The 26,222-nt window shown below is 43.0% G+C and overlaps 1 protein-coding gene across 1 annotated transcript in view; it reads right to left on the minus strand.

The window, feature by feature from the left end:
- The window catches only part of ANO2 (anoctamin 2), a 384,000-nt gene that overhangs the window by 78,841 nt on the left and 278,937 nt on the right, over positions 1–26,222 (minus strand). The window contains exon 15 of the mRNA XM_008973750.3: positions 9,913–9,987. Within this exon, the coding sequence (XP_008971998.1) occupies positions 9,913–9,987 (75 nt within the window). The remainder of the gene's footprint in view (positions 1–9,912; positions 9,988–26,222) is intronic.

Raw genomic sequence — 26,222 nt, forward strand, 5'->3', positions numbered from 1 at the left:
CTCACTCCGTCACCCAGGTTGGAGTGCAGTGCTGCGATCTGGGCTCACTGCAAGCTCCACCTCCTGGGTTCACGCCATTCTCCTGCCTCAGCCTCCCAAGTAGCTGGGGCTACAGGCACCCGCCACCACTCCTGGCTAATTTTTTGTATTTTTAGTAGAGACGGGGTTTCATCATGTTAGCCAGGATGGTCTCGATCTCCTGACCTCAAGATCTGCCCGCCTTGGCCTCCCAGCACTGATTCTTATAACTACCATGCAAGATATGCCTTTAATAGGTGAGATTTAATGATGATTTAGGATTTGAACCCTGCTCCATGGTTCCAAAGTCTACAATCCCATCCTGACATTAGAACCCAGGTTTTCCAGCACTACATCTAGTACTATTTCCACCACTTGTGGTTACATTATTGATTTTCTTTTTCTTTTTCTTTTTTTGTTTGAGATAGAGTTTCACTCTTGTTGCCCAGGCTGGAGTGCAATGGTGCGATCTCAGCTCACCGCAACCTCTGCCTCCCTGGTTCAAGCAATTCTCCTGCTTCAGCCTCCCAAGTAGCTGGAATTACAGGCATGCGCCACCACGCCTGGCTACTTTTGTATTTTTAGTAGAGATGGGGTTTCTCCATGTTGGTCAGGCTGGTCTCCAACTCTCGACCTCAGGTGATCCGCCCGCCTCAGCCTCCCAAAGTGCTGGGATTACAGGCGTGAGCCACCATGGCCGGCCCACATTATTGATTTTCTTTATTAAGTTCAATATGTATTTTCTGGCCGCTTATTGTGCGACCCACTGCACTGGGTATATTCCATGTTTGTGGTCAATCTCTTCCAACTAGGTCAAAAGGAGGTTTGTCTTTTACCACATTCTGTGCCTTAAGCCACTTCACAGCAGCGCCTCCCGTAGAACTGGTTTGGTAAAGATTCGCTGGTCAGCAGCTCTAGGGGATCTGGCTGCCCGGCACATGGTCATTTTATTATGGTTCCTGTTGTTTTTGGTGTTTTAATATCATAAGTTTACTTCTGGGACATAAACAAAATGCAACATAAGCCAGGCTACAGAGTCCAGAGTCCTACTTGATGCCAAGAGAGAGACAGGTAAGAGAGGGGACCTCTTCGCCACTCTCCAGAACTTGCATTCTGAAGCAAAGTTGAGAAAATCATTGCACACATAGAACAAAGATGATCCTAGTAGCAGCTGGATGGAGTCACAGGCCTCCGTTCACGAGCTTCTGGTATGCTCTTAGCAGAGAGCAGGGGGATTAGTCAGAGAAAACTCCACAGAAAAAAGTTTTGGGACAGTTTCCTATGGGAAAGACTTAGAGGAAAGAATAAGAAGGAAGAACTTTCCAGAAAAGGGAAGAGGGGCAAGTAGCAATGCACAAGGCACAAGTAACCTCTGCTGATCCCCAGCATGGCACACGATAGTAGCTCAAGTATAAAAATACAGGCACACGCACACACTAGCAACTTCATCATCGACATAGTACGCTGCCTATCCACCTAGTTTATTTACCCATTCAGTCATTCATAAAATGTGTCTTAAGCTCCTCCTTGTGCCAGTCTCAGTTCTAGGTTCCAGTGGAAAAAGGAAACAGAAAGCACTACCCTCACAGAGTGGATCTTCTAGTGGGAAAACATAGACAATAAACTAATAAATAGGTAAAATAAGTAGTACCTTCAGCACGAGAAATACCGTGGAGACAAAGAAGGCAAACAGGGTAAAGGGATCGGTTGCAATTTAAAATAGGGTGGTTGGGGAAGAGATAGGTGAGAAAGTGACCTTTTACCAAATACCTAAAGGAAGGATTTAAGGGAAGGGTGTTTCAGGCAGGCAGTGGCTGACACTGAGTGAGCAATGGGACAGGAGGAGTGGGAGATGGGCAGGCAGCCAACAGGGGACCCTGTAGTGTGAGGATGTGGGCTTCCACACCTCAGGAGATGGGAAGCCATCAGAGAGTTCTGAGCAGAGGAGTGATGTGAGCTGGTTTAGGTTTTAAAAGTTAGCATGCTGATGATCTGTCAGGGGCAGTGTGCAAATACGGAGATCAGTGAAGGGACTATGATGAGAATCCAGGCTGTGGAGGAGGATTTCTGATGGTGGACTCCCAATATCCAAGTGTAAGAAAATGAGTATCTGAGGCAAAGGAGGAAAGCTCAGGCACCTAGCTCTAGAGGAGGGACATCGCCTCTGACAATCCCCCCCTTACAAGAAGAAAACAGGAGGGCCCATTCAAAAAGGAAACTTTAGCTGAACACACAGGATTGGCGGAGAGGAAATTCGTCATTGTCCATGCTGGTTTCTAACACAAGGAGGCAGATGAAATAGCACTGGGGCATTTCTTTGCTCTCATCACCCCATGAAAAGCATTCCCAACTGACTCGGTAGATTGGCATGCCTGAAACCTTCCTAATGCCCATGGTCCTGGCATCTTCTGCCTAGGTTCAAGCACAGGGGTGAAGACAGGAATGAGATGAGAGATACAGTAGGTGTCTTTGGCTTACCCTAACTTTATCACAGAAAATTACTTACTTCTAAGCACCACCCTGACCCCTTCATCTCATGCTCCACACCTTGTTCTAGGGTAACGCTAAGTCCTTTTTCTTTAGAAAACATCAGAGTGAACAGGCAACCTACAGAATGGGAGGAAATTTTTGCAATCTACCCATCTGACAAAGGGCTAATATCCTGAATCTACAAAGAACTTAAACAAATTTACAAGAAAAAAACAACCCCATCGAAAAGGGCGCAAAGGATATGAACAGACACTTCTCAAAAGAAGACATTTATGCAGCCAACAGACACATGAAAAAATGCTCATCATCACTGGTCATCAGAGAAATGCAAATCAAAACCACAATGAGATACCATCCCACACCAGTTAGAATGGCGATCATTAAAAGTCAGGAAACAACAGATGCTGGAGAGGATGTGGAGAAATAGGAACACTTTTACACTGTTGGTGGGAGCGTAAACTAGTTCAACCATTGTGAAGACAGTGTGGCGATTCCTCAAGGATCTAGAACTAGAAACACCATTTGACCTAGTGATCCCACTACGGGGTACATACCCAAAGGATTATAAATCAATCTACTATAAAGACACATGCACACATATGTTTATTGCAGCACTATTCACAACAGCAAAGACTTGGAACCAACCCAAATGTCCATCAGTGATAGACTGGATTAAGAAAATGTGGCACATATACACCATAGAATACTATGCAGCCATAAAAAAGGATGAGTTCATGTTCTTTGCAGGGACATGGATGCAGCTGGAAACCATCATTCTGAGCAAACTATCACAAGGGCAGAAAACCAAACACCACATGTTCTCACTCATAGGTGGGAATTGAACAATGAGAACACTTGGACACAGGGTGAGGAACATCACACATTGGGGCCTGTCGGGGGGTGGGGGGCAGGGGGAGGGATAGCATTAGGAGAAATACCTAATGTAAATGACAAGTTAATGGGTGCAGCAAAGCAACATGGCGCATGTATACCTAGGTAGCAAACCTGCACGTTGTGCACATGTACCCTAGAACTTAATGCATAACAAAATATTAAAAATTAAAAAATAAAGAAAACTGGGCTTTTTTTTTAAGTGGGAAAAAGAAATGGGGACAAGTTAGTGCCAAATAAGGATTTTAAAAAATCAAATAGGCAGGAAACAATACAATGTATTGTCCAATCTGGAATACTTTTGAGAGTAAAGAAGAAGTGCTATTAATAATTCCCCCTGGTCTGGAAGCTTAAGCCTGGACGAGCTTGAGCACCTGACTGTGAAGGGTGATGTGTAAAGGGGGCTCCCCCCATTCCCACCACTCTGCTCCCAGCTCCTGCCCACATGGTTCAGTTCCTGGAACTTGCTGGTGGCAGTTGTGGTACCCCAGGCATAGTGAGATTCTCAATTAGTTATTGGTTCTGATACAGAATCTTACATTTATATCAAGATTTGGAGTTGGGTGGGGTTGGGAAAGGGAAGATTTTACAAAGGAGAGATAATTATGTATTGTTTGTGAACAATCAAAATATTCCCACTTTCCAGTCTAGCTTCAGGAGGTATCAATGGAATTTTAAAAAAAGAAAAAACTTAGAACTTTGGCAAGATGACCCCACCATTGACCCAGTTTTTAGTATTTGTTGAATGGTGGTCCAGTGATCTATTTGTTGTTGATGATGATGAGGATGACAATGATGATGATACAGATTTTTCTCTCAGGCAGCAGACAAGCTCCTAGTTTCAGTCCTCTCCTTGCCTGACTTATCAGTGGCATCTGATACAATTGATTGTCCTGCCCCTTTGAAATACTTTCTTGACTTCTGGGACTCTCTATTCTCCCCTATCCCTTTTCAATTCTCTTTTCTGTCTCCTCCTCATGCTCCCAAACTTCAGCATAGCAGTGTCCTGGGACTTGGTCCTTGGACATTTTCTCTATCTACTCTCATTCCCTTGGTGATCTCATGCAATCTTATAGCTTTAAATGCCTTCTATAATGATTAGGTCTCCAGCCTGGACGTCTTCCCTGAACTCTAGACTCATATGCATCAGGAGGGCAACTGAGTTAAGGAATAACTGGCAGATTTTGGGCTGCTCAGGATAAAAGCCTTAGAGTCATTCTTGACTTCTTTTCAGTTTTGTACCACATGATCAAATTCTTTCAGTCCACCTTCAAAATAGAACTAGCATCTGAACGCTCTTCAATCTCACCCTGCCCAGGCCACCGCACTTCTTGCATTATCACAACAGATTCCTACTTGATGTCCCTCTTCCCACCCTTGCCTTTCTACCAGCATTTTCTCACCCCAGCAGCCAGAATGATCCTTTTGAAATGTATGTCAGGTCATGTCACTCCTTGCAAGACCTCCTATTAGGTGTTCTCATCTCACATAGAATTAGCCCATGTCCTTACTGTGGTCTCCAGGGCCCTACCTACAGGGCTCCTCATTACTTCTCTCACTGTGTCCCCCTGTGCACTCCCCGCTGCAGAGTGCTCAGCTCCAGCCACACTGTGGCTCTTTCCTGCTGTCCCTCCTGATGCCAGGCATTGCTCCCCTTGGGCTTCTTTTCTTGCTGTTTCTTCTGCCCAGAATGTTCCCCCTAGAATATCCATGTGGCTGGCTCCTTCACCTCCTCCAGATCCTTGATAAAATGTCATCTTAATGAGAACTTACCTGACCAACCTATTTAATATATGTATTTTGTGTCTTTTTAAATTTTATTGTGAACATGCAGAAAAATCCATTTTACACACACACACACACACACACAATGAATAAAACAAACACCAATATAGCCCAGACCAGCACTGCCAGCAGCTCTGAATTCCCTTCTCCCCCGTACACATACATGATCTCCCATCCCTGCTGCTCCTTTGGATCCAACCACTGTGCAGAATTTTATGATAATCATTCTCTTGCTCATTTGATAGTTTTAACACAGAGGTATGCATCCTTAAACAATATAGTTGAGTATTGTCTCTGAACTCTCTATGAGTAGAATCAAACTGTATATATTCTTTCGTCTTGTTTTTTTCACCCTTGATGTTATACATAGCTATTAGTTTGCTCATTTTCATGACTGTGTAGTATTTAATTGTATGAATATGCCTCAATTTATGTATCCATTCTGGTGATGACAGGCATTTGGACTGTTTCCAGGTTGAGTTATTATAAGCAGGGCTTCCATGGAAGTTGTTGTACATGTATTTTGCTGCTCATGTACACAAGTTTTTCTAAGACAGATATCCAGGAGTAGAATTTCTGGGCCCCAGGATATATGTACTTTCAGTTTCACTAGATAATGCCAAACTATATCCAAAGTGTTTTTGTTTTTTCAACTTATACTCCCTATAGTAGAGTTTAAGATGCTCTTTTGATCTATATCTTTTCCAACACTTGTTACTGACAGACTTTTGGGCATATATGGTATCTCATTGTGGTTTAAATTAGAATTTCCAGGATTACTAATGAGATTGGGTACCATTTTATAGGCTCATTGGCCATTTGGATTGCCTCTTTTGTGAAGTACATATTCATCTTTTTCCTATTTTGTACTGAATTACTGTTTTCCATGTTTTTTAATTCTTTATATATGTTAAGAAAAATTCTTTGAGAGTTATAGTTGTTGCAAATATATTATCCCATTCTGATAATTTGTCTTCTCACAGAGTTTATTAGGTATTTTATGAACTTAAATTCTTAATTCTAATATAGTCAAATTTACCAGCATTTTATTATGGTTGTGCTTTTTGTATCTTGCTCAAGAAATTCTTCCCTACCCCAAGGTCATGAAAATATTTTTTTCTTATATATTTAAAAACTCGATTGTTTTGCCTTTCACAGTCCCTCTTTAAAATACACCTAAAATTGATGTTTTTGAGTGGTGTGAATAAGGCCCAGTTTTATTTTCTTCTGTATGGACACCCAGCTGTCCCAGAAGCACTTACTGAGAAGTTCATTCTTTTCCCCACTTATATGCAGTGCCACTTGCATTAATCTGGTTCTTGGGTTTCTATTTTGTTCCATTGGTCTCATCATCTCTTCTCACAAGAATGTAACATTATCTTACTTATTGTAGTTTTATAATTAGAGTAACATATCCATCCTTCAAGAGTTTCTTGACTATTCTTAGCCTTTGTGCTTCCACATAAATCTTAAAATCAGTTTATCGACTGGACAATCTAAAGACCTTAGAACATTATTGTTCTATTTATTGTCCACCCAACTTACATAGTATTGTTGCATATATTTTAGTTCTATCTTTTCTAACCTCATGAGAATTGGCATTATTATTTTCACAGTCAAGGTTCATATAGGTTTTCTCACATATTTACCACTTTAAAAGTTCTTCATTCCTTTCTAAAACCATGGTCTTCCATATGGGATCACATCCAAGGTACATTCTTAGAATTTCTTTTAATGAGAGATTCGGTTGATAGCAAACTCTCAGTTTCTATTTGTCTGTAAATATCTTTATTTTATCCTTATCACTACATGATATTTTTCTTGGGCATAGAATTCTTAGTTAGAAATTGTTTTGTTTTCAGCACGTGAAGAGGGCATTTCATTGTATTCTGACTTCCAATGTGCTATAAAATATCAGTTGTAAGTCCAGGTGTCTTTCCATTGAAGGTAATTTGCCTTTGGATTTAAGGCTGCTTTTGAGACTTTTCTTGTGCCTTATATACTCTATAATTTCACTATGATGCATCTAGATGCAGATTTATTTTTACTTTTTCTGCCTGGGTTTCACTAGGATTCTTCAATCTATGGATTGGTGTACTGCATCAAATTAGGAAACCACCAGTCCTTATATCTCCCTCATTACCTGTTCTCTTTCAACCTGTTTTCCATATTGCCAATCTTTTTTATCGCTATGCTGTATTACGGATAATTTATTCCAGCCTGTATTGCAGTTTACAAATTCTCTCTTCAGCTTTGTCTAATTTGTTGTTAAGTCTATCCATGGTTGAGGCAGGAGAATCGCTTGAACCCGGGGGGCGGAGGTTGCAGTGAGCCAAGATTGTACCACTGCACTCCAGCCTGGGTGACAGAATCAGACTCCGTCTCAAGAAAAAAAAAATCTATCCATGGTCGTGTGTGTGTGAATATGTGTGTGTGTGTGTGTGTACACATATATATACACATATATACATGGCATATAAAAATCATATATATAACAATAATATTTTTGTTAATTTCTATATATATTTATTTCTAGCAGATAGAGGTTTATTGGTTAGTTTTCATTATCTGCTAGATAATTTTCAAAATAGTTTCTTATTCTTTGTGTATATTTTTAAGGTTGCTGTTTTAACCTGTGACTGATATTTTCAGTATCTCTGGTCTTTGCTGTCTGTTCCCACTGGTTCTTTCATATGGTGCTTCAACTTCTTGAGTAATTAGTTGTTTTTGACTGTGTTCTCTTTATTGCCCTTGAAAAATTCTTTTGGGTGATTTTTTGAGGCCTGGCATAAATATGCTTCCCTACAGAGAGAGGTTGTATTTGCTTCTGCTGAGCACCTGGGAGCCCTACTAGTGTTAGGTTAAGTTCACAACCTGAGGTTCCCTGATCCTCTTATGTGGTGACCCAGGATAGAAAGCCACAGTAGGGATTGCCCCTGGCCACTTCTTAAGCACAGGATTTTGTTTCCCCTTTTCTCCCTTTTCTGCTTAGATCCATAACAAGTTTTTTCTGTAGTCTCATAAGTGGGAAAGGGTGTGTATAGTTCAGTTTCATCTTTACTCTGAACATAGCCCTTTGGAGTTCTGATTTAATTTGGTGAGGACATCCTGTTACAATCCCCATTTGGGGCCATCCATCAACCCTAATTTCTATCCTCCTTGCTCCCATAAAACCACCAAAACCAAAGCCTAGGTTTGCCGAGATGGGAAAATGTTCTCAAGGTAAAAGCAGCTCTAGTGCCCAGGTATTTGTTTCTTTGGTTCCCATTTTCCTTTAGATTTTACCCTGGTATTACTTCCTATCCTGTCAGCCCTTCGAGGCTTTGAGAAGATTGAAAAATACATTTATCCAATTTTTAAAAATAAATTTTAGCAAAATGGGATGTTACAAATATCCTAACCTACTACTACTGGAGATAGAAGTCTATTTTACCTATTTTTTATTATTTATTTACTCATTTATTGTCTGCAAATTTTTTAAGAGAGGGATTATTTTGTTTTGTTTTCTGCTGTATCCCCAGTGTCTAAGCATGGTGTCAAGCACATCGTTTGACTCATTAAATATTGAATGAATGAATGAATAAACTCTTTAACAATAATATGCATATTGCGGGGGGCTTTGAAGTGCTAAATTAAACTTCATATCATTGCAGCTTAACACACGGCAACTCACCACATCCTCTTGAATAAATTCCACATGCCTTGCACTTGTTAAGCAATGAGAAGAAAACAAATTTAGACTTCTAAACTTTGGCAAGGCACCCATCAACTCTGTACTTCATCTGAAAAATGAGGAGTTGAATTGGTGATATCTAAGTTTCCTTCACCTTTTAAATTTCTGAGACGAAAACACAATTCCTGTAGTTAACGGTCATGATGGCAAAAATAACGGTAGTGGTAACCTCAGGCCAGAGTCAGAGTTACAACAGTTTCCAGACCAATTTTTGGAATAAGTGATCCCTCTTCCACCCTGCAACTAATGTGTAGGCCTACTTAGAAATGCTCTGAGCTGTGAGTACACACACTCCTTTGTAAAGCAGAACCTCCAATCTTGAATACTGTAAGGAAGATTTCCATAAAGAGATATGGGGTATTAGTAACCCTAACTTAGTCCTCTGATTTTTGCCTTCCCCAAGGTCCTCTAGCTTCAGATACTGTGGTCTTGCCCATGCTGGCAACGAAGAATGAACTGCTACCACTTTATTGATCTAACTCAAATACGAATCACAGGGTTTTCCCTGAGCTTTCCCTGACACAGCTGAGACCGTCTGGGTCTTGCAAAAGGGCTGTACCAAACTCTAAGGCAAAGCGCAAGGAAATAAACCCAGCAACTATAGGAAAGCTGAAGAATCACACTTACCGAGCCCAAGCTGGCTATCTCCTGTGGCTTCCAGACTCTGGTCTATCCACAAACGTCAGAGAGAGCCACCCCACAGCCCAAACAGGCTGCTGCAATTGCAGCCATCTTACCTGATTCCTTCTCCAAGTTTTTGGTCTGTCTCCAAGCAGAAGCACCATCTCACAACCCACTCCCTGGAAGTTCCAACTTCTAGCATGGGTGGTCAATGGCCTCACTATCAGACAAGATCCTGCCCCTCTACACAGGACTGTGGCTTCCCCTTTACCAGCCTCTCATTATTTCCACAGTAGAATATAATATCCACAGTAGTCACATAACAGCATCTACATGCATGCAGTCACAGGCAAGTGGTCCCTCAAGGAAATTACCATGAATAAGATGGAGGCAAAGTTCATCAGGTAACCTGGGAAACGATCCTTCCAGGTCAGTTTATCTTCATCATCCTGGGGAGAAACAGGAGAGTAGAGACAATCAGGAGGCACAAATAACAGATATTAATTTGCTCTCATTTGCATATATTTGCATGTGATTGATCATTATCACTCTATATAGATATATTTCTAGTCACTGATGCCTTACTCTCCATATCAACAACAGCCCTCCTAATTTTGTAATTTCTAGATAAGTTGGCATAGCCTGGAAAAACTACAGTGAAAAAACAAGATTTGATTTCAGCCTCACACTGGGCTGAATTTCTAGTTCAACCACTTATCAGCTGTGTGATCCTAGATATGTCTCTTATTAACATTTCTGACATTTATTTTTTCATCTGTAAATTGGGCACGGTAGTGATACCTGCCCTGCCTACTACACAGGACAGTTTTCTTTGTTTTGTTTGAGTGAGAACCATGTGAATATAGTAAAGCAGTGGACAAATGACAGATACGACCCAACCACAGGGCAGCATCCTATAAATAGATTATCTGCTAAATAAAATACCAACCACTGATCTCAGAGCCTAATCGTTGTGCAAATTACCCACAATTTTGTTCCTCAAAGAGGCTACATGTAGTATTATGTGCTCCCCCTCGTCACAAATCCAAACATTTTGAGGCACAGGTTAAGCTGATCCATTCAATCAACTTGGCTGAGAATCCTACCCTTTTCCCCTTGGACTGGGTCCAGTTCACCCAGGCCATTATCCTGCGACAATCGTTATCAGTAACCAGAGTCCTCCTTCAGCGTGCTCTGAGGACCGTCATTTGGTGGGGGACAGGGGAGGGGCTGCCAACAGCTATGAATGGTAAACAGCTCTGCTAATTAAACAGCTCTGCTGTATAAATTTAGTTCAGGCACTTGATTTCTCTGAGCTGCAGTTCTATAAAATTAGAATTGATACAGCTGTCCTGCCTACTACACAAGGTAGCTGGGAAGACCATCTGAAGCCGTGTTTGGGAAGGTGCCGAGAATATGGCAGAGCACTCCCTGCCAGTAACGCAAGAATCCAGGAGTACTTCTGCAAGGTGTCTGAATGGGGCTCAGCGGTGAGCGCTCCAGGGCCCCTGCTCTCTCTCCTCTCCCCTCCTCACCACTGATACTCAGAACACACCTGATTTGGTGCTAGCAACAGTGCCATCTAGCCTTTGAAAGCTTGTACTGTAAGTGAAGGACGTTCTTATACTAAAAGATTTCTTTCTAAAAATCCCTCTGGGGCCCACTGTGCATTGATCTTGGTGCCAGGCACAGTGGGAGACAGAAGAAAATTGACATGATCACTACTCCTGGGGAGCTCACAGGCTAAGGAAACAGAGATGACACCCACACACCGAAAGGTTTAAGAATCCCTGGTCAGTTTGGGAGTGAGGGTTATCTTGGGAGCGAGCCTGAAGGGAACTGAGAAGAGGAAAATTCTCAGTGCATGCCTGGAACTGAGCGATGGGTCGAGTTGGCTTACTAAATTGTGGTAGAAATGAGTGTTATAGCTGAATTCACTTAGTAATTAGCACTTGCATTTACAGATTATGTAAACAAGCAATAGATTCAGGTTTGCACAGACTTAGTGATAGAATCCGGTTGCTAGACTCTTAGCCCAATAGGCTTTCCATCACACAATGAGAACAAGGTAACTACATCTTGTGGCCATCCTGAAGAAATAGGAACATATGAACCTATTTCTGATGGGATTGGAACAAGACTCATTCATATTCTTCCAAATAAGGCCAAACATCAAGAGGGAGTAGAGCTTCTTTCATTTTCCTTCAGTATTAATTCTTAGTTTCACTCACACACTAACGTTTTCCTTAAGGGTATTTTTTTAGGGGGTGGGGATGGAGTCTCACTCTGTTGCCCAGGCTAGAGTGCAGTGGTATGATCTTGGCTCACTGCAACCTCCGCCTCCCAGGTTCGAGTGATTCTCCTGTCTCAGCCTCCCGAGTAGCTGGGACTACAGACAGGCACATGCCACGATGCCCCCAGCTAAGTTTGTGCGTGTGTGTGTGTGTGTGTGTGTGCGTGTGTATTTTTTTAGTAAAGACGGGATTTCACCATATTAGCCAGGATGGTCTCGATCTCCTGACCTCGTGATCTGATCCGCCTGCCTTGGCCTCCCAAAATAATGGGATTACAGGCATGAGCCACTGCACCCAGCCACCTAAGGGTATTTTTAAAAGATTTTTCTTTAAGCTGTTGACAAGGAAAACTGAGGATGGGCTGACGAATGATAACACTCAATAGGGATTCTGAAGAGAAATTTGAGGGGCCAGGGAGGGACTTTTCCTGAGCCCCCCTGGAGTCTTGGTTCAGCCCCACTCAACAGACACAGTCTGAACAGTGCCAATGGGCCAGGCTCTGTGCTAGATACTGAGGACACGCTGAGGAGAAGGTTCAGCTCTGCCCAGGAGGAGCTCAGAGACCACCAAGGAAACAAGGAAAAGCACTTCTAAGCTAAACCTGATTAGGAAGGTGGCATTACTATTTTGCATAAAAATGAGACATAACTAAAAAGCAACCGAATTAAATGTCCTCTCAAAGCAACTTAAAGAAAAAATGCTCATTTTTGATATAACATTCTAGTGGATGTTGAAAAATCACCCCTTCTCATGTTTACATTGGTGATCTCTTTTTTCTGGAAGTCACAGCTCCCAGCACACACACAGTGCTCATGCATTCAGACACTCCCAACATAAGAAGCCAAGAGAAACACAAAGATTGCACCACTGTCTTCCAAGCTCCCAAAGTCACTAGTAAAGATGACAGTGAGTAAAGTAGTCTTTACTTATAACAATCTGGCTCTAATAATAGAAGCCAATTAAAACTCTCCGTTCACGGATACATTAACAATATGAAGACTTGCAGCAAAATATCCTTAACTTAAATATACTCTGCTTAAAAATCCTATAGCCAGCATATAAGACAGTACAAAGAGAAGTAGGCTTGGAACCAGGACATCCAAATTCTGAACTCTTGGCTCTGGTACTTCTTAGGTGAGTGACCTTGGGAAATTCCCAGATCATCAGCTTCCTTATCTGTAAAATAATTTATGTGCCCTATCTGTAAAATATAGTTAGATCTATCACACCAAATCGCCATGCATTTAAAATTACCCAACCTATGAAGCAGGTCAAGAGAGTGCAGGCACACAGAGGTATGAGAACTCTTAGCACCTCTCTGTCCTTTTAAAATGGAAATAACACTTGTCCCACCTAAGTGGCCCAGGTATTGTGGGATCACATGAGTGCATGCATATGAGAGAGCTTTGTAAACTGGAAGGCTCATAAAAGTAAGGTCTAACCAGCTTCATGATTATATCAAAAGCAGGTGACTATAAAGCACTTAGCTAATGCAATCGTTGTTAAGACAGGAGCCTAGCTGTCCTCTGTGCTAGCTTCTTTGTCTCAGCTCTTTGTGTCTATGTCCCTTGATGATGGCTCCCATTCTGAGCCTCCAGACAGCAAGTAGCACAGTAATAAAACCACATAAGTGCCCTTTTGGCAAGCTAAACATTTGGAAATGAAATCACTGAAAAGGCAATAGGTGAGAGTGCTATTTAAACAAATCCCTTGAAGAATAATTTTGTAAAGTGGCAATCATCCTTGAGTTGTTTTCTTCTTTTCTTTTTTTTTTCTCTTTTTCTTTTTTTAGAGACAAAGTCTCACTCTGCCACCCAGGCTGGAGTGCAGTTTCACAATCACAGCTCACTGCAACCTCAAACTCCTGGGCTCAAGTGATCCTCCTGCCTCAGCCTCCAGATTAGCTGAAATTACAGGCATAGGACACCACAGCTGGCTTCATTTTTAATTAAGATATAATTTACACACAGTAAATTTCACCTTCATTAGTGTTTACTTCGTAAGTTTTGATAAATATATAGTCATATAACCACGACCACAATCAAGACATAGAACAATACCATCACTTCCCATTATTCTCCCATGTCCCTTTGTAGTCTATCACCTCCCCCAATCCCCAGAACCTGACAAGATCTGTTTTATGCCCCTCTGGTTTTATCTTTTCCAAAATGTCATATAAGTGGATTCATAGAGTATGCAGGCTGTTGAGTCTGGCTTCTTTGACTTAGCACAGTGCATTTGAAATTCATGTTGTCCATGTGGTTGCATGTCTTGGTAGTTTGTTCGTTTTTATTGCTGAATAATACTCCACTGTGTGGATGTACCACAGTACATTTATCCTTTCACTATCTGAGGGATGTTTGAGTTGTTTCCAGTTTTTGGCAATTATGAATAAAGCCATTGTAAAAGTGGCTGTGCACTGTTTTTGGTGTGAACATAGGTTTTCATTTCCCTTGGATAATTACCAAGAAATGGAATTACCAAGTCATAGGGTAAGTATATGTTTGACTTTATAAGAAACTGCCAGACAATTTCCCAAAGTGAGTGTACCATTTTGAATTTCCATTAATAAGATATGGTATTTCCTTCCTCTATTTTCTTTCTTTTATTAAATAAATTTTTAATTTAGAATAGTTTTAGACTTACAGAAAAGCTTCAAAGGAGTTCCCATATACCCTGCACCCAGTTTCCCCTATTATATTAGTTAAGTACATTTTTCACAACCAATGAACCGATATTGTACAGTATTATTAAAGTTCATACTTTATCCATATTTTCTTATAAATATAACATAAAATCTAATATTACTTAAATTTAATAATGTACCATTTATATTAGTTTTTACCTAATATCCATTTCCTGTTCCAAGGTCCCCTCCAAGAAAACACCTTATATTTAGTCGTCATGCCCCCTTAGACTCCTCGAAGCTGTGATAGTTTCTCAGACTTTTCTTGGTGGTGGTGACTTTGTTAGTTTTGAGGTGTACTGGTCAAGTATTTTGTAGAATGTCCCTCAACACAGGCTTGTCTGAAGTTTTTCCCATGATTAGACTGAAGTTATGCATTTGGGGGAGGAAGACCACAGAGGGAAGGGGCCATTTTCATCACATCATATCAAGGGTACAGGCTAGAATATGACTGATCACTGATGATGTCAACCTTGATCTCCTGGTGGAGATCCTATCTGTCAGATTTTTCTATTGCAAAGTTTCTTTTTTTCTCCTTTCCATACTTTACTCTTCAGAAGAAAGTCACAAAGTGCCCACATTTAAGGTGTGGGAATTACACTCCACCTCTCTGAAGGGGCAGTATCTACAGATTCTCCTAGGTTTTAAATCCAGATTTTTATATTTTGAATTTGCTTAAAGCAGGACTGTAAAGAAGAGATACTCAGTCATACCAATGTGAAACCAGTGCAGGTTACTCCCAACCCTAAAAAGAGAATGAAGACAATAAATGCCAAGTGGCCAGGACTGGAGTAGAACTGGGTTTGGGCTTCAAAAGAAGCAGGCTGTGGTCCTCATTCTTTGGGAAGCCCACAACGGACAGGAAGCCAAACCTTGCCATTGTCACTGGCCACTTCATTATCATCATCTGCCTCAACCCTCCAGATAATAACAAGAGGGCCAGGAATAGGTCAGACTGGCTTCTATCAAAATGTTCATACATTGACCCTATGTTCTGGCAAATATTTTGGGGGCAGTGGCAAAGAGAAGAGAAATACAATGGATTTGGAAATACAGGATGTGGGCTTCATTCCGTCTCCGCCTCTTTATAAGCTGAGCAACCTAGGGCATATTGTTCAAATTATCTGTGTCCTCAAATCAGCATCTCTAATGGGGTCTAATGGGACAACTGGTAACTTTCCTTACTGAGCACTCAATGAGTATACCACATATGTGACAGTACTTGGAAAATTATAAGTTCTGTATAATTGTGAGTTGTATTACTCTTGTTTCTATACAGGAGGCATACATTGAACATCAAATATGTACCAAGCATCATGCTAGCACCAGGCACTAGGCATACATAGAAGAACAGCTCAAATTCTTGGCCCTGGGTAGTAGCAGAAACCGAGAAAGATGAACGCAAATTATGACATGATGTGACATACAAAGTGTCATGGAAACATAGAGGAGGGAGTGACTTCCAGCCCAGAGGATTAAGGAGAGACTTCAATGACTAGGAGACATTTCAACTGTGATTAAAGAATGATTAGAGTTTCCCGGGATGAAAAGGGGGATGAGGGTATTCCAGAGAAAGCACCATATGCAAAAGCATGGAGATACCATAACACAGAGTACGATCAAATGGCTCCGTGTAATGAGAAGTTAGTATTATACACAGCAGCAGGGTTTTAGGTAGATAAGGTTAACTCAGATTCCTGACTATCTGGTAATCTACAGTGCATCTTTCATTATGACATGAAGGATCAAAAATCAGAACAGAATGAGACTTCTAACTAGCAGATAGCAAGTCATCTGACAGTAGGCTGGCAGGGGTCATAGAGGACAAATAATCCAGTCCCTTACTGATCAGATCAGTCCTGAAGTACAGGAGGAGAGGTGACACACCCATGGCTAGTGAGTGACTTCATTCCAGGCAACACCAGAACAGGGCCTCTGATTTTTCTGTTCAGTTGTTTAGAAGGCTGTTGCTAACTGGTTCCTTTATAAGGAATGGTTGCTTCTAGATTTTTAATTCTAAATAATATTCAGGGGCCTTTGAAACATGATTTATGTTTTAATGCCATAGTAGTTGATTTATTCTGATGGTGGAAAATATTGAAAGCAATTGCTTACTTGCATTCAGTTCTGTGTACTGTCTGAGGAGCGGAGCTGAGGTGCTGTCTGCCTATCACTTCCAAGCCTTTACTCTTCTGTCTATGAGAGCCTCTCCTTTGGGGGGCACACCATTCAGCCATAAGGACTTGTACTTTGTGATTATCATCTGCATCACTATCTTCCCCAATCCTGCCATCATCACAAGCAACTGAGATCCAGAAACTGACTTGCTCTTCAATGTCCTAATGTCAACCCTACTTCACTTTGGCCAGCAGCTCCTCACCACAGTCCAAGTAATGTTGATATTTGGAACTCTTCACTTCCTATTCTTCCACTACTCTTAGTCTCTTATTTACAGTCTGGCCCATCACTCCAGTCACACTAAACATCACACACATGCTTCTGTGCCTGAGTTCTTCCAGCAGAGCCACATAACAGTGCCTCATATTGAATCAGAGCAGCCATCCCACTTCTCAATAAGATAAGGGATCCTGAGTGCCACTTAAAAAATTACACAACTGCATGGATTGATGTCACTATGCAGTCACAACTGGCAACATCAGGTGGGCCCCGTTGCTGCCTGGCCATACTTTTCTCACTCTCCTATACACCCATCGGTTGTGTCCAAATTGCCCCTCTCTCTATGCAAGTCCCCTATTCTTCTATCCCTTTTCTCCCACTCATTACATAACCTCACTTTTTTATTGGGAAAAAAAAACTCAAGATCATCATGTGAGAATCTCAACGTCTCCTTTTGCCACCTACAATTTTATCTTCGTTTTTTCACATCTGGCCTTGCTGTCTCATTTGGAGAGATGTCCCTCCCTCTTGTTGACTGCCAGTCTTTCCGCCTTTCCTTTGAATCTCAGCCTCTCCTCTAGGACTTTGTTCTCCTTTACCTTAAAACTGTTTTCAGACTTTTGCAGGTACCTTAAAAATCACCCGCAGGACTTGTTAAAACAGATTTCTGGGCTCCATTCCCAAAGATTCTGATTCAGTGGCTCTGGAATGGGGCCTGAGAATTTGCATTTTTAACAAGTTTTCAGGTACAGTGAGTGCTGCTGCTGCGGTGCTGCTGCTAGTCAGGGAACTGTATTAACTCTCTTAAACCATTTCCTTCTGCTGGGTGTGGCCACCCAGCCTGCAGACGCACCAAAGAATAAGAGCCACCATTTTTAAATTGTTTGCAATGTGACTGACAATTGGCTATGTGCCTTAGACATATCCCATTTAATTACTGCAATAACTCGTGAGGTGTGATTATTATTCCCATTCTATAGCCGTAGGACCTGAAGGTTCCAGAAGGTTATGGAACTCGTTCACAAGTGAATAAGTGGCAGCTCTGGAATCCAATGTGTGTGAGTCCAGTGCCTTCCTTGTACTCCACAGACTCTCATGTCGTGCAATGCTCTGTCATCTAAAAAATACATGGACCATGAAGTAGCCAAAATATTGGAAGGAGTAAGAAGAGAATAGTGTGACCAAAACTCAGGAAGGGACATAGAGGCACAGCTCTTCTTGACAGAGAGATCAAGTAAGTTAACAGCAGCAAGGCGTCCATTAGAATTTGCCATTAAGATCATCTGCAACCTTTGTGAGGAAATTTCAAGGGAATAGTGGGAGTAAAACCAACACTGCAGATGATGAGGAAGTGGATGGAAGGTGAGGGGAGAGCAGCTATAGTTTGCTTTCTTAAGAAGTTAGAGGGAACACAGGGTTGCAGTGAGTTTAATACCAGCACTTCCCCATACTCTTTTCCTAGCTAAAAGTGACCACCCACCTGTTGAGGACCCTCAAATTCTTATCACCAGCCCAGATCTCTCTGTTAAGCTCCAAACTCATTTGTCCAACTGCCTAGTGAGCATCTTCAGTGGAATGTCCTAAGCTCAAATGTCACAAAAAGAATGGATCATCTTGTTCCTTAAACCTTCTTTTTTATCCTAACTCAACCACGTGAACTGAACCATGACCCTTTGAGCGGGCAACACCTGAAACAGAGGCATTCCCTTGGGTTATTTACTCCCACACACTCACATTTGATCAGCCCCAGGTGTCATGGGGTCTACTTCTTAAACCTCCTGATCTTCCTCTCCTGTCCATTCGTACTTCTGATGGCTTAGTTCAGGCCCTGCACAGCTGACTCATTCCCCACCCACTGTACCTATTGATTTTCTTGTCTTTCCTCTTCATGAACTGTCAGTTCCAGGAGAGCAGAGGCCATATAGCTGGTGTCTAAGCATAGTGTCAGATACATAGTGCAAGCTCTTTAATTGTTTGTTCAACCAGTGTGTCTCCTATCAGGTGCTATCAGGACCTCAGTTCTGAAAACAATCTTGGTAGCATTTAACCAGCCTCACTTAGATCCCTCTCTATGTAAGGAGGCATGCAGGGCATGGCCTAGACACTATTAGAATTCACTGAGGCCAGTGGCAGGTAGAAATAAAATGGACAGTTTCTCATCCCTGTCTTCTTGGACACTTTGTCTGCCTTGATTTCCCAGGACAGGGGACCCAGACATTGCAGCAGGCCGAGGTCATCTACGGATTGGGAGGTGACTGAAGTCAAACACCTGTGGTCAAAGACACCACAGGGAACTGTGGATGGAGAGGGTTGGCAGGGCCAGGACACGGTTTCTGAGGGAAGTCACTTGGGGGAGCCTCTTTCCATGAATGACTTCAGTAAACCAGGGCAGCTTAAATTGCATGACAGATAGGAGCTGGTCCCAGACAAAAGGACTCATGGCAGAGTGGGATTTAGAGATTGACTTGATGGGGGGTGGAGGTGGCAGTGGAAGGCTAAAGCCCAGGTTCAACTATGTCTGAGAAAGAGTCAAATAGCAGTAGTTTGTTCCAAAGTCCTCATCAAGAACACAAGCTCCTAAAGTTGATCAAGCACCACTTATGAGATTCCCGTGCTGGGTGCCTCCATGACACATTGTGATTTGATATGGCTGGCTTGAGGAGACATGAATATGTGGAGCGCTTAGGGGAGGGAAGGCTGAGAAACAGCGAAACTCCAGAAAGAGAGGAAAAATGTGAAGAAGTGCAATATACTTTTCCATTTTTTTTTTGTTATGCTTTTTTGAAATAGGATCTTGCTCTGTCACCCAGGTTGGAGTGCAGTATGCTTTTCCATTTGAGGGCCCTTGGGACATTGTCAGAGATGAGAATCAAGGAAAACCCAGGTGCTCCTGGGCTCAGGGAGGAGGTACAAGTGGCCATCTGGTCTCACATGGCTGAAGGTCTCTGGTTAATGAGCTTTATGTATTTTTATGAGCCAGCCCACTGTGTGCATCAGTTGCCCTGAGTGTGGGGGATTCCCCAGTGCAATTTCAGGTGGAGATTAATAATTCTGGCAGCCAATGCTATAAATTTAGCCTCTCACAGAATGGCACATGTTCAAGGGCAGAGAGGGGACTCTGACTGCTTTCACAAAATAAATGCAAGCCATACACTGAGAGGAGTTATGCTGTGATCTCCTGGCTTGTGACTTCAGGCCACCTTAGCCCTCCACATATATGTGGACTGAAACAAAGGAGAAAGAGATAGTGAGGTTCAGGGCCAGCAATCTGTGAAATGGGACCATAAAGTTACATTTGAGAAAAAATATTATTTGCTCATTTGTCTTTCTCTCCCTCTCCTCATCCCCCTTTTCTTCTTCCTTGCTGGAGCTGGGCATCTCACCATGTCCTGGGAATACTGCAGTATGGTCTAGCCTGGAGGTGGCTGCCTGGGTTCAATTCCCAGCTTGCACGCTAATTGAACGTGTGACTTCAGGCATGTTACCAACTTCTCTATACCTCCACTTCCTCACCCATAACAAAGAGATTGAAAATAGTGCCAACAGTATGAGATTGCTGCTATGGAGATGAAATGAAGTAATGCATGGAATATACATAGAACTGTCCCTGGCACATAGTTAAAACCCAATACTTGTTGCCTATCATCATCATCATCAACAACATCATCATCGTCATTGTTATCATCATCATAATCATACCATCAAAATTAACATAATCATCATCATCATTATCATATCATCACTATCATCATCACCATCAATATCATCATATCAAAATCAATATATCATCATCAACATCAATATCATCGTATCAAAATCAATATAATCATCAACATCAATATTATCATTGTCATCAATATCATCATCATTATCATCATTAAATCATCATCAACATCAATATTATCATTGTCATCAATATCATCATCATCATCATCAACATCATTATCATCATTAAATCATCATCAGCATCAATATTATCATTGTCATCAATATCATCATCATCATCATCATTAAATCATCATCAGCATCAATATTATCCTTGTCATCAATATCATCATCATCATCAACATCATTATCATCATTAAAATCATCATCAGCATCAGCAGCATCATCATTGCTTTATCCACCAGGGACCCTGTGGCGCCAACTGATAAGGAAACCCAGTTAATTATGGGCAATGTTTTCTACAGCACAAACCCAGGGGCTGCTCTTCTTATCCCAAAATCTCATAACTGCCTTGTGTGAACTCATTCCACCACCTGGTCCCACTGTCCCCTCAGACCCAAGCTGCTCGATGCTCTCTCTCTCTGCTGGGTGAGCTTTCAAGGCCTCTCACAAACAGCACCTACTATAGCAGCAGAGGTTCCCCCACCAACTTCATCATCTTCTTTCTCTCTTTAGGTCTCCCTCTTAATATACTTCCTCCTCCAGGAAGCCTTCATGGCCTGACCAGAGGAGTAAGGCCAGTATTTGAATGCATATCTTTCCTTTCACTGAGCATTAGCCTCCCATAGCTCCTGTCACCATAATGTCAGCCTGCAAAATGGTCTTGCTCCCCACAGCCCAAGCACACCCAGCCTCTCTGGAGCTGAGCCTCCAGGTCCCACCCCTCAGCCCCGTGGACTCACCTATGACTGACCCTCGAAGCCTTCCAGCAGTAGAGAAAGACTTCAGGGACAGGGCCTCAGTCTAGGAGGGAATCTTGGCAAAAGGGCATAAGGCAGTCATGTGGCACAGCACCTAAGTCTGCAGGCATGCCTAAAGCCCAGGACAGAACGCAGTGTAATTTGTGGCTAAAATGGAAAACATTCTTTCTTCCTCCCACTGCTTGGTTTTCCTAGCAGACACAGAAAAACACTCTGGCTCCCCCTCTCCCCTCCTGGGGTCCAGCTCACTTGCTCTGCTCTTTCTGGCTCCCCAGAGAGCTTGCAGCTCCACTTTCTTTTTCTCAGCTCGCTGCCTCGTCCTCCCTGGGTTCCAGTACTGGGCTGAGCTTCTCTGTGGTCATTCCCTAAATCCCAGCTGTTCTGCTGTGTACCCTGCCTGGATTGGGATTGGAGACGCCTCTCCCCAGTCACTCTCAAGGGAGGCCCTTTTATTTTGTGATAGTGGTACAATGAGTCTTTGATGGGTTGCTTCTAATGAGGTGGGAAGGCCTGGGGCAAGCAAGTCGTCATCCCTCTCTGAGCCTTCTTGTCTGCAAAATAGAGAGGCCAGCCTAAAGCTATCAGCAACCTCCATTAGTACTGCAGAAGGTCCCTGACTTAATGATGGTTCGACTTACAATTTTTCGACTTTACAACAGGTTTATCAGGCCATTAAATGCATTTTCTACTTTTAATATTTCTGACTTATGACAGGTTTATCCACCATAACCCCACTGTAAGTCAAGGAGCATCCTGACATATGAATCCTTGATATACAGCCTTTTCTATACCATCATACGAACATCTTAAGCCAAATGACTATGAACTTTGAATACATCTAAACCCTGTGCTGTGGCCTCCAATGCTTACCATGATCCGGGCTTTGACTCCTCTCCAACTTCATCTCTTGCCATGCAATCTTTTGTGTACTCCATCTCAGCCACACTGGCTTCCTTCCTGTTCTTAGAACACGCCAAGCCGGCTTCCGTAGCAAAACCTTAGCATGACTCCTCTCCTCGCTCTCCACCCAGCTCCTCCCTCAGCTCAGCCTTCAATTCTCGATTCCAGCATCACTCCCACAATGAGAACTTTCCCACGCCCCTTGTCCATCCCTGGTCCATGTTATTCTCTACCACAGCACTTATTGCTATCCAAAGTGATCTTGTTTATTTATTCATCTCCTAACTGACTTTTTAAGGAAAACATCAGCTCCATAAAAGCAAGGAACTCCAAATCTCATTCAACATGGATCCAGCACTTGGGTCACGCTGATCACAGAATTCATTTGCATGGATGACTCAGAGAGTGGATATCAGTTTGGAAACAATAGCCGGGCTCATTTTGGTGGTGCTCCATGCTCATAATATTGGGAATGAGTATTCAGTCGCTGTGTTGGTCAAATCTAGTTTTGCATAGGAAGAACCCCACAAAGCAATTTTGTGCCACTGCTTCAGGTGACACACCAGTGCCAATCTCTCATGGATCTGAGGAAAACCGAAGGAAAAATGCAAAAGGTTCATAGCAACCTCTCAACAGTTTGAGAAAAATAGTCAATTGCGTGGCCCACAGACTTGAAGAGCAGCTTTTCTCATATGCATTGCAGCAAGGAGTGTTAAGTGACACCCAGCTATGATCTGATCTACCCTCCTGCCTCTAGCGAGCAGGCCATGAGCCTCCTGTGCTCATCACAAAGACATCTACAACGGCCATCCTGCAGCCACACTCAGCTCCTCTGCCTAGTGCTTCCTGTCCCTTTGGGTCACATAGAATTTCTTAGTCTGAACTCCAGGCCTGCAGCTTAATTTGGGTCCTTTTCTTTATGTTCTAGCCCACAGACTGGAGAACGGAACCTTAGAGCATTTGTTTAAAGTTCTTGATGAAATCTCTTATTCTTATTTTCTTCAGGCTCAATACTCCTAGTTCCTACCATTAGTTTTCCTACTACATAAACATGGAAGGGAATCAGAATCCTTTGTTCCTGTCTGTATCAACTCCCTTCTGTGCCTTGATGGAGCTCTAAGGGGTGCCTACAGCTTACTGTGCTGGGGGTGGGTGGGGACTTGAAACACAGGCCTTCAGCCCAGGAGGATGGGAAGAGGAGAGCTGGGGCTTGGCACACAGTGACGCTCAGGCCATGGGGAAGACAGGCCACCACTGTGACAGGCAGAGGCTGGGATGGGACATGAGGGCGATGCCACTGGGTCCCACTTTAGCTAATCCATGGAATCACATGGGGGGCTTTTAAAAATACCCCGATTCCTGGCCCTTCCCTAGATCTGCCAACTCAGAACCTGGGGGAGGGCCAGGAATCTGTTTTTGAAAATGCTTCACGGGCAATGCTGGGAAATGCTGTTTTTTAACTACCTCTCCCTCGCTGTTTTTGCTCCAGGGCCTGTACTCCTGTGGCTTGTTCCTCTGTGAACAGATTCTCTGAGAGGAGCTCACAGGGTGGAAACAAGCTTGGAGACAATTCCCTCATGCATGGTGTCAACACAGGATCCGCCATGTCAGCTGTCAGGCAGCCCCGCCAACTCGCCAACTGGCTCCCATGGCGCCCCTCCCTTCTCCCCCACCCTCAAGCTGATTACAGGGCTGGGGCAGATACTGATGACACTCAGTCCAGGGATGAACTTCAGACCCACTGCACTCTCGCAGTTGTTCAGGGAGTAAGAAGGGCAAGAACTGAAGGTGGGCGTGCCACCAGGCCTGCAGCCAAAGCTTGTTTTGATTTTCAAAGCATCTGCTTGACACACCAGAAAAGACCTAGACCTATGCAGCTACCTTGCATTTTGTGAATTTATTGGGTTTTAAAATTCCTCACTACACACAAAGCACTTTAACAAGTACCTTAGATCCTACAACTTAAGAGATGGTTGGTGTCCTCCATTCAAAGCAGAGGTGCCAGGCTTCTTAGTGTGGAAAAAAAAATGACATTTTGAAATGTGTTGGTAATTTTTATTTAAAGATTGTGCCCTTTGAAATCAATTTCACATGCACAATAATGAGTCTTGCCAACAGCCATGTGCTCTGGTCAGAAAAGTAAAGAAACATTGTTCATTGTTTTGTTAGCAACATCAATCAGTTCTAGCCTCCACCTATGGACAGTCATCGCTCTTATGCCAGGATGCAGACAACATACATCTAAAATAGTGTTTGTTTTTTAACTAGGATGGCAGAAGAAACCATTTTCAGGAACTTGCAACAATAATAAACTGGCCAAAAAAAGACGCTGCAATTGGCCCTCATCATGGTATTTGATAACACTGAACTCCCCTAGCACGCAATGTTTGTTGGTTTGGTTTCAAATTTTGTTAACTAACAGAGAATGGTGGTTAGTTCTTCTTCTTTATTAAAATCAAGGGGCCAGAATAAATGGGATAGGACCCCAAAAAAGGCAAGTTGGGTAGGACATGGGGAAGCACTTCCTAGACCTTCTCCAAACCTGGGAACACCCTGAGAGACAAGTTGTCCATTATGTTTCAGGGGAACAGAATCATTTCCAAAGCTGGGCCCTGACACTTCCTGCAGACACACTCAGAGCCACTATAACACATACTGCTCAGTAACCAGTTCTGAAATGAGTAAGTGAAATGACCCGTTAAGAAGGATTCCTCCTTCCTGCGTGTCCTGCAGGCGAGGAGAGACCATGCCCCACACATGCCTGCCTCTTCTCTGGGCCCAGTGCTCTCCGTGTCCAGGAGTCTGCCCTGTCTTGCTAGGCTGAAGGCATCCTGGACAGAGTCACAGCTCAGTGGCAGAAGCAAGTCTGTGTCCTTGGCACGAGGGGCTTCAGCTGGGCATGGGCCTCAACTCAACAAGCCTTGGTGCAGAGAGGAAAAGCGGAGCCAAACAGAGGAAGAAAATTCCATTAAGCGGAGGAAATGAAGCAGGGAATGGTTACACTGTGGGTGAATGAGCAGGTAGAGTCTCTTTCCTCCTTTCTCATTCTCACCCACAGGGCCCAGGACTAGGCCCTGTGTGCAGGGGACTGCTGAATACAGCAGTATGTGCAGGTCTTAGCATTGGAGAGCAGACTGAATGAACTCCACACATCCAACTAAGACTCAGCTCCTGCACATGATCACCCACTCACCATCCCATGTGGCAAGGAAGGGAATACCTGAGACCCAGGCCCAGGTCCCTGAAATGCTGAAATGCTCAGCCCATACCCTGAAATGCTGATGGCAGGAACCTCTGCACTGCTATGGCTCCCAGAACTCATCTCATCCCACTCTAGACACCAGCCCCGTCATCAGCCCCCTCCAACTCCCTAGTGAGTGCTGAGTTCAGAGGAATTTGTTCTGACCCTCAAGAGGGGTTAAGATACACTGATAGGCTGGTTGGGTCAGGCCTCTCAGATGTCACTGGTGCAGTGGCCCTACCTGCCTAGACAATTGAGAAGAATCATTTTACAATGATTTTATAAGCATTCATGGTGTTGTGGGGACTGGGCTATGACCTTTGTGGTCCAGGATGCTTAGTGTTCTAACAGAGATAGACGGGCTATGAAACAGTTACAGTGCAGTGGAGTAGTTGTGATATAGCCATGGCCAGGATATTATGGAAGCATGGTGGAAGAGCTTCTAACTTTTCTGTCTTTGGAAAAGATTCAGGAAAATTCATACATGAGTGCTTACATATACTTATGCACATATGTGCGC

This window comes from Pan paniscus, chromosome 10 (assembly GCF_029289425.2).
Source record: "Pan paniscus chromosome 10, NHGRI_mPanPan1-v2.0_pri, whole genome shotgun sequence".
Lineage (NCBI taxonomy): Eukaryota > Metazoa > Chordata > Mammalia > Primates > Hominidae > Pan > Pan paniscus.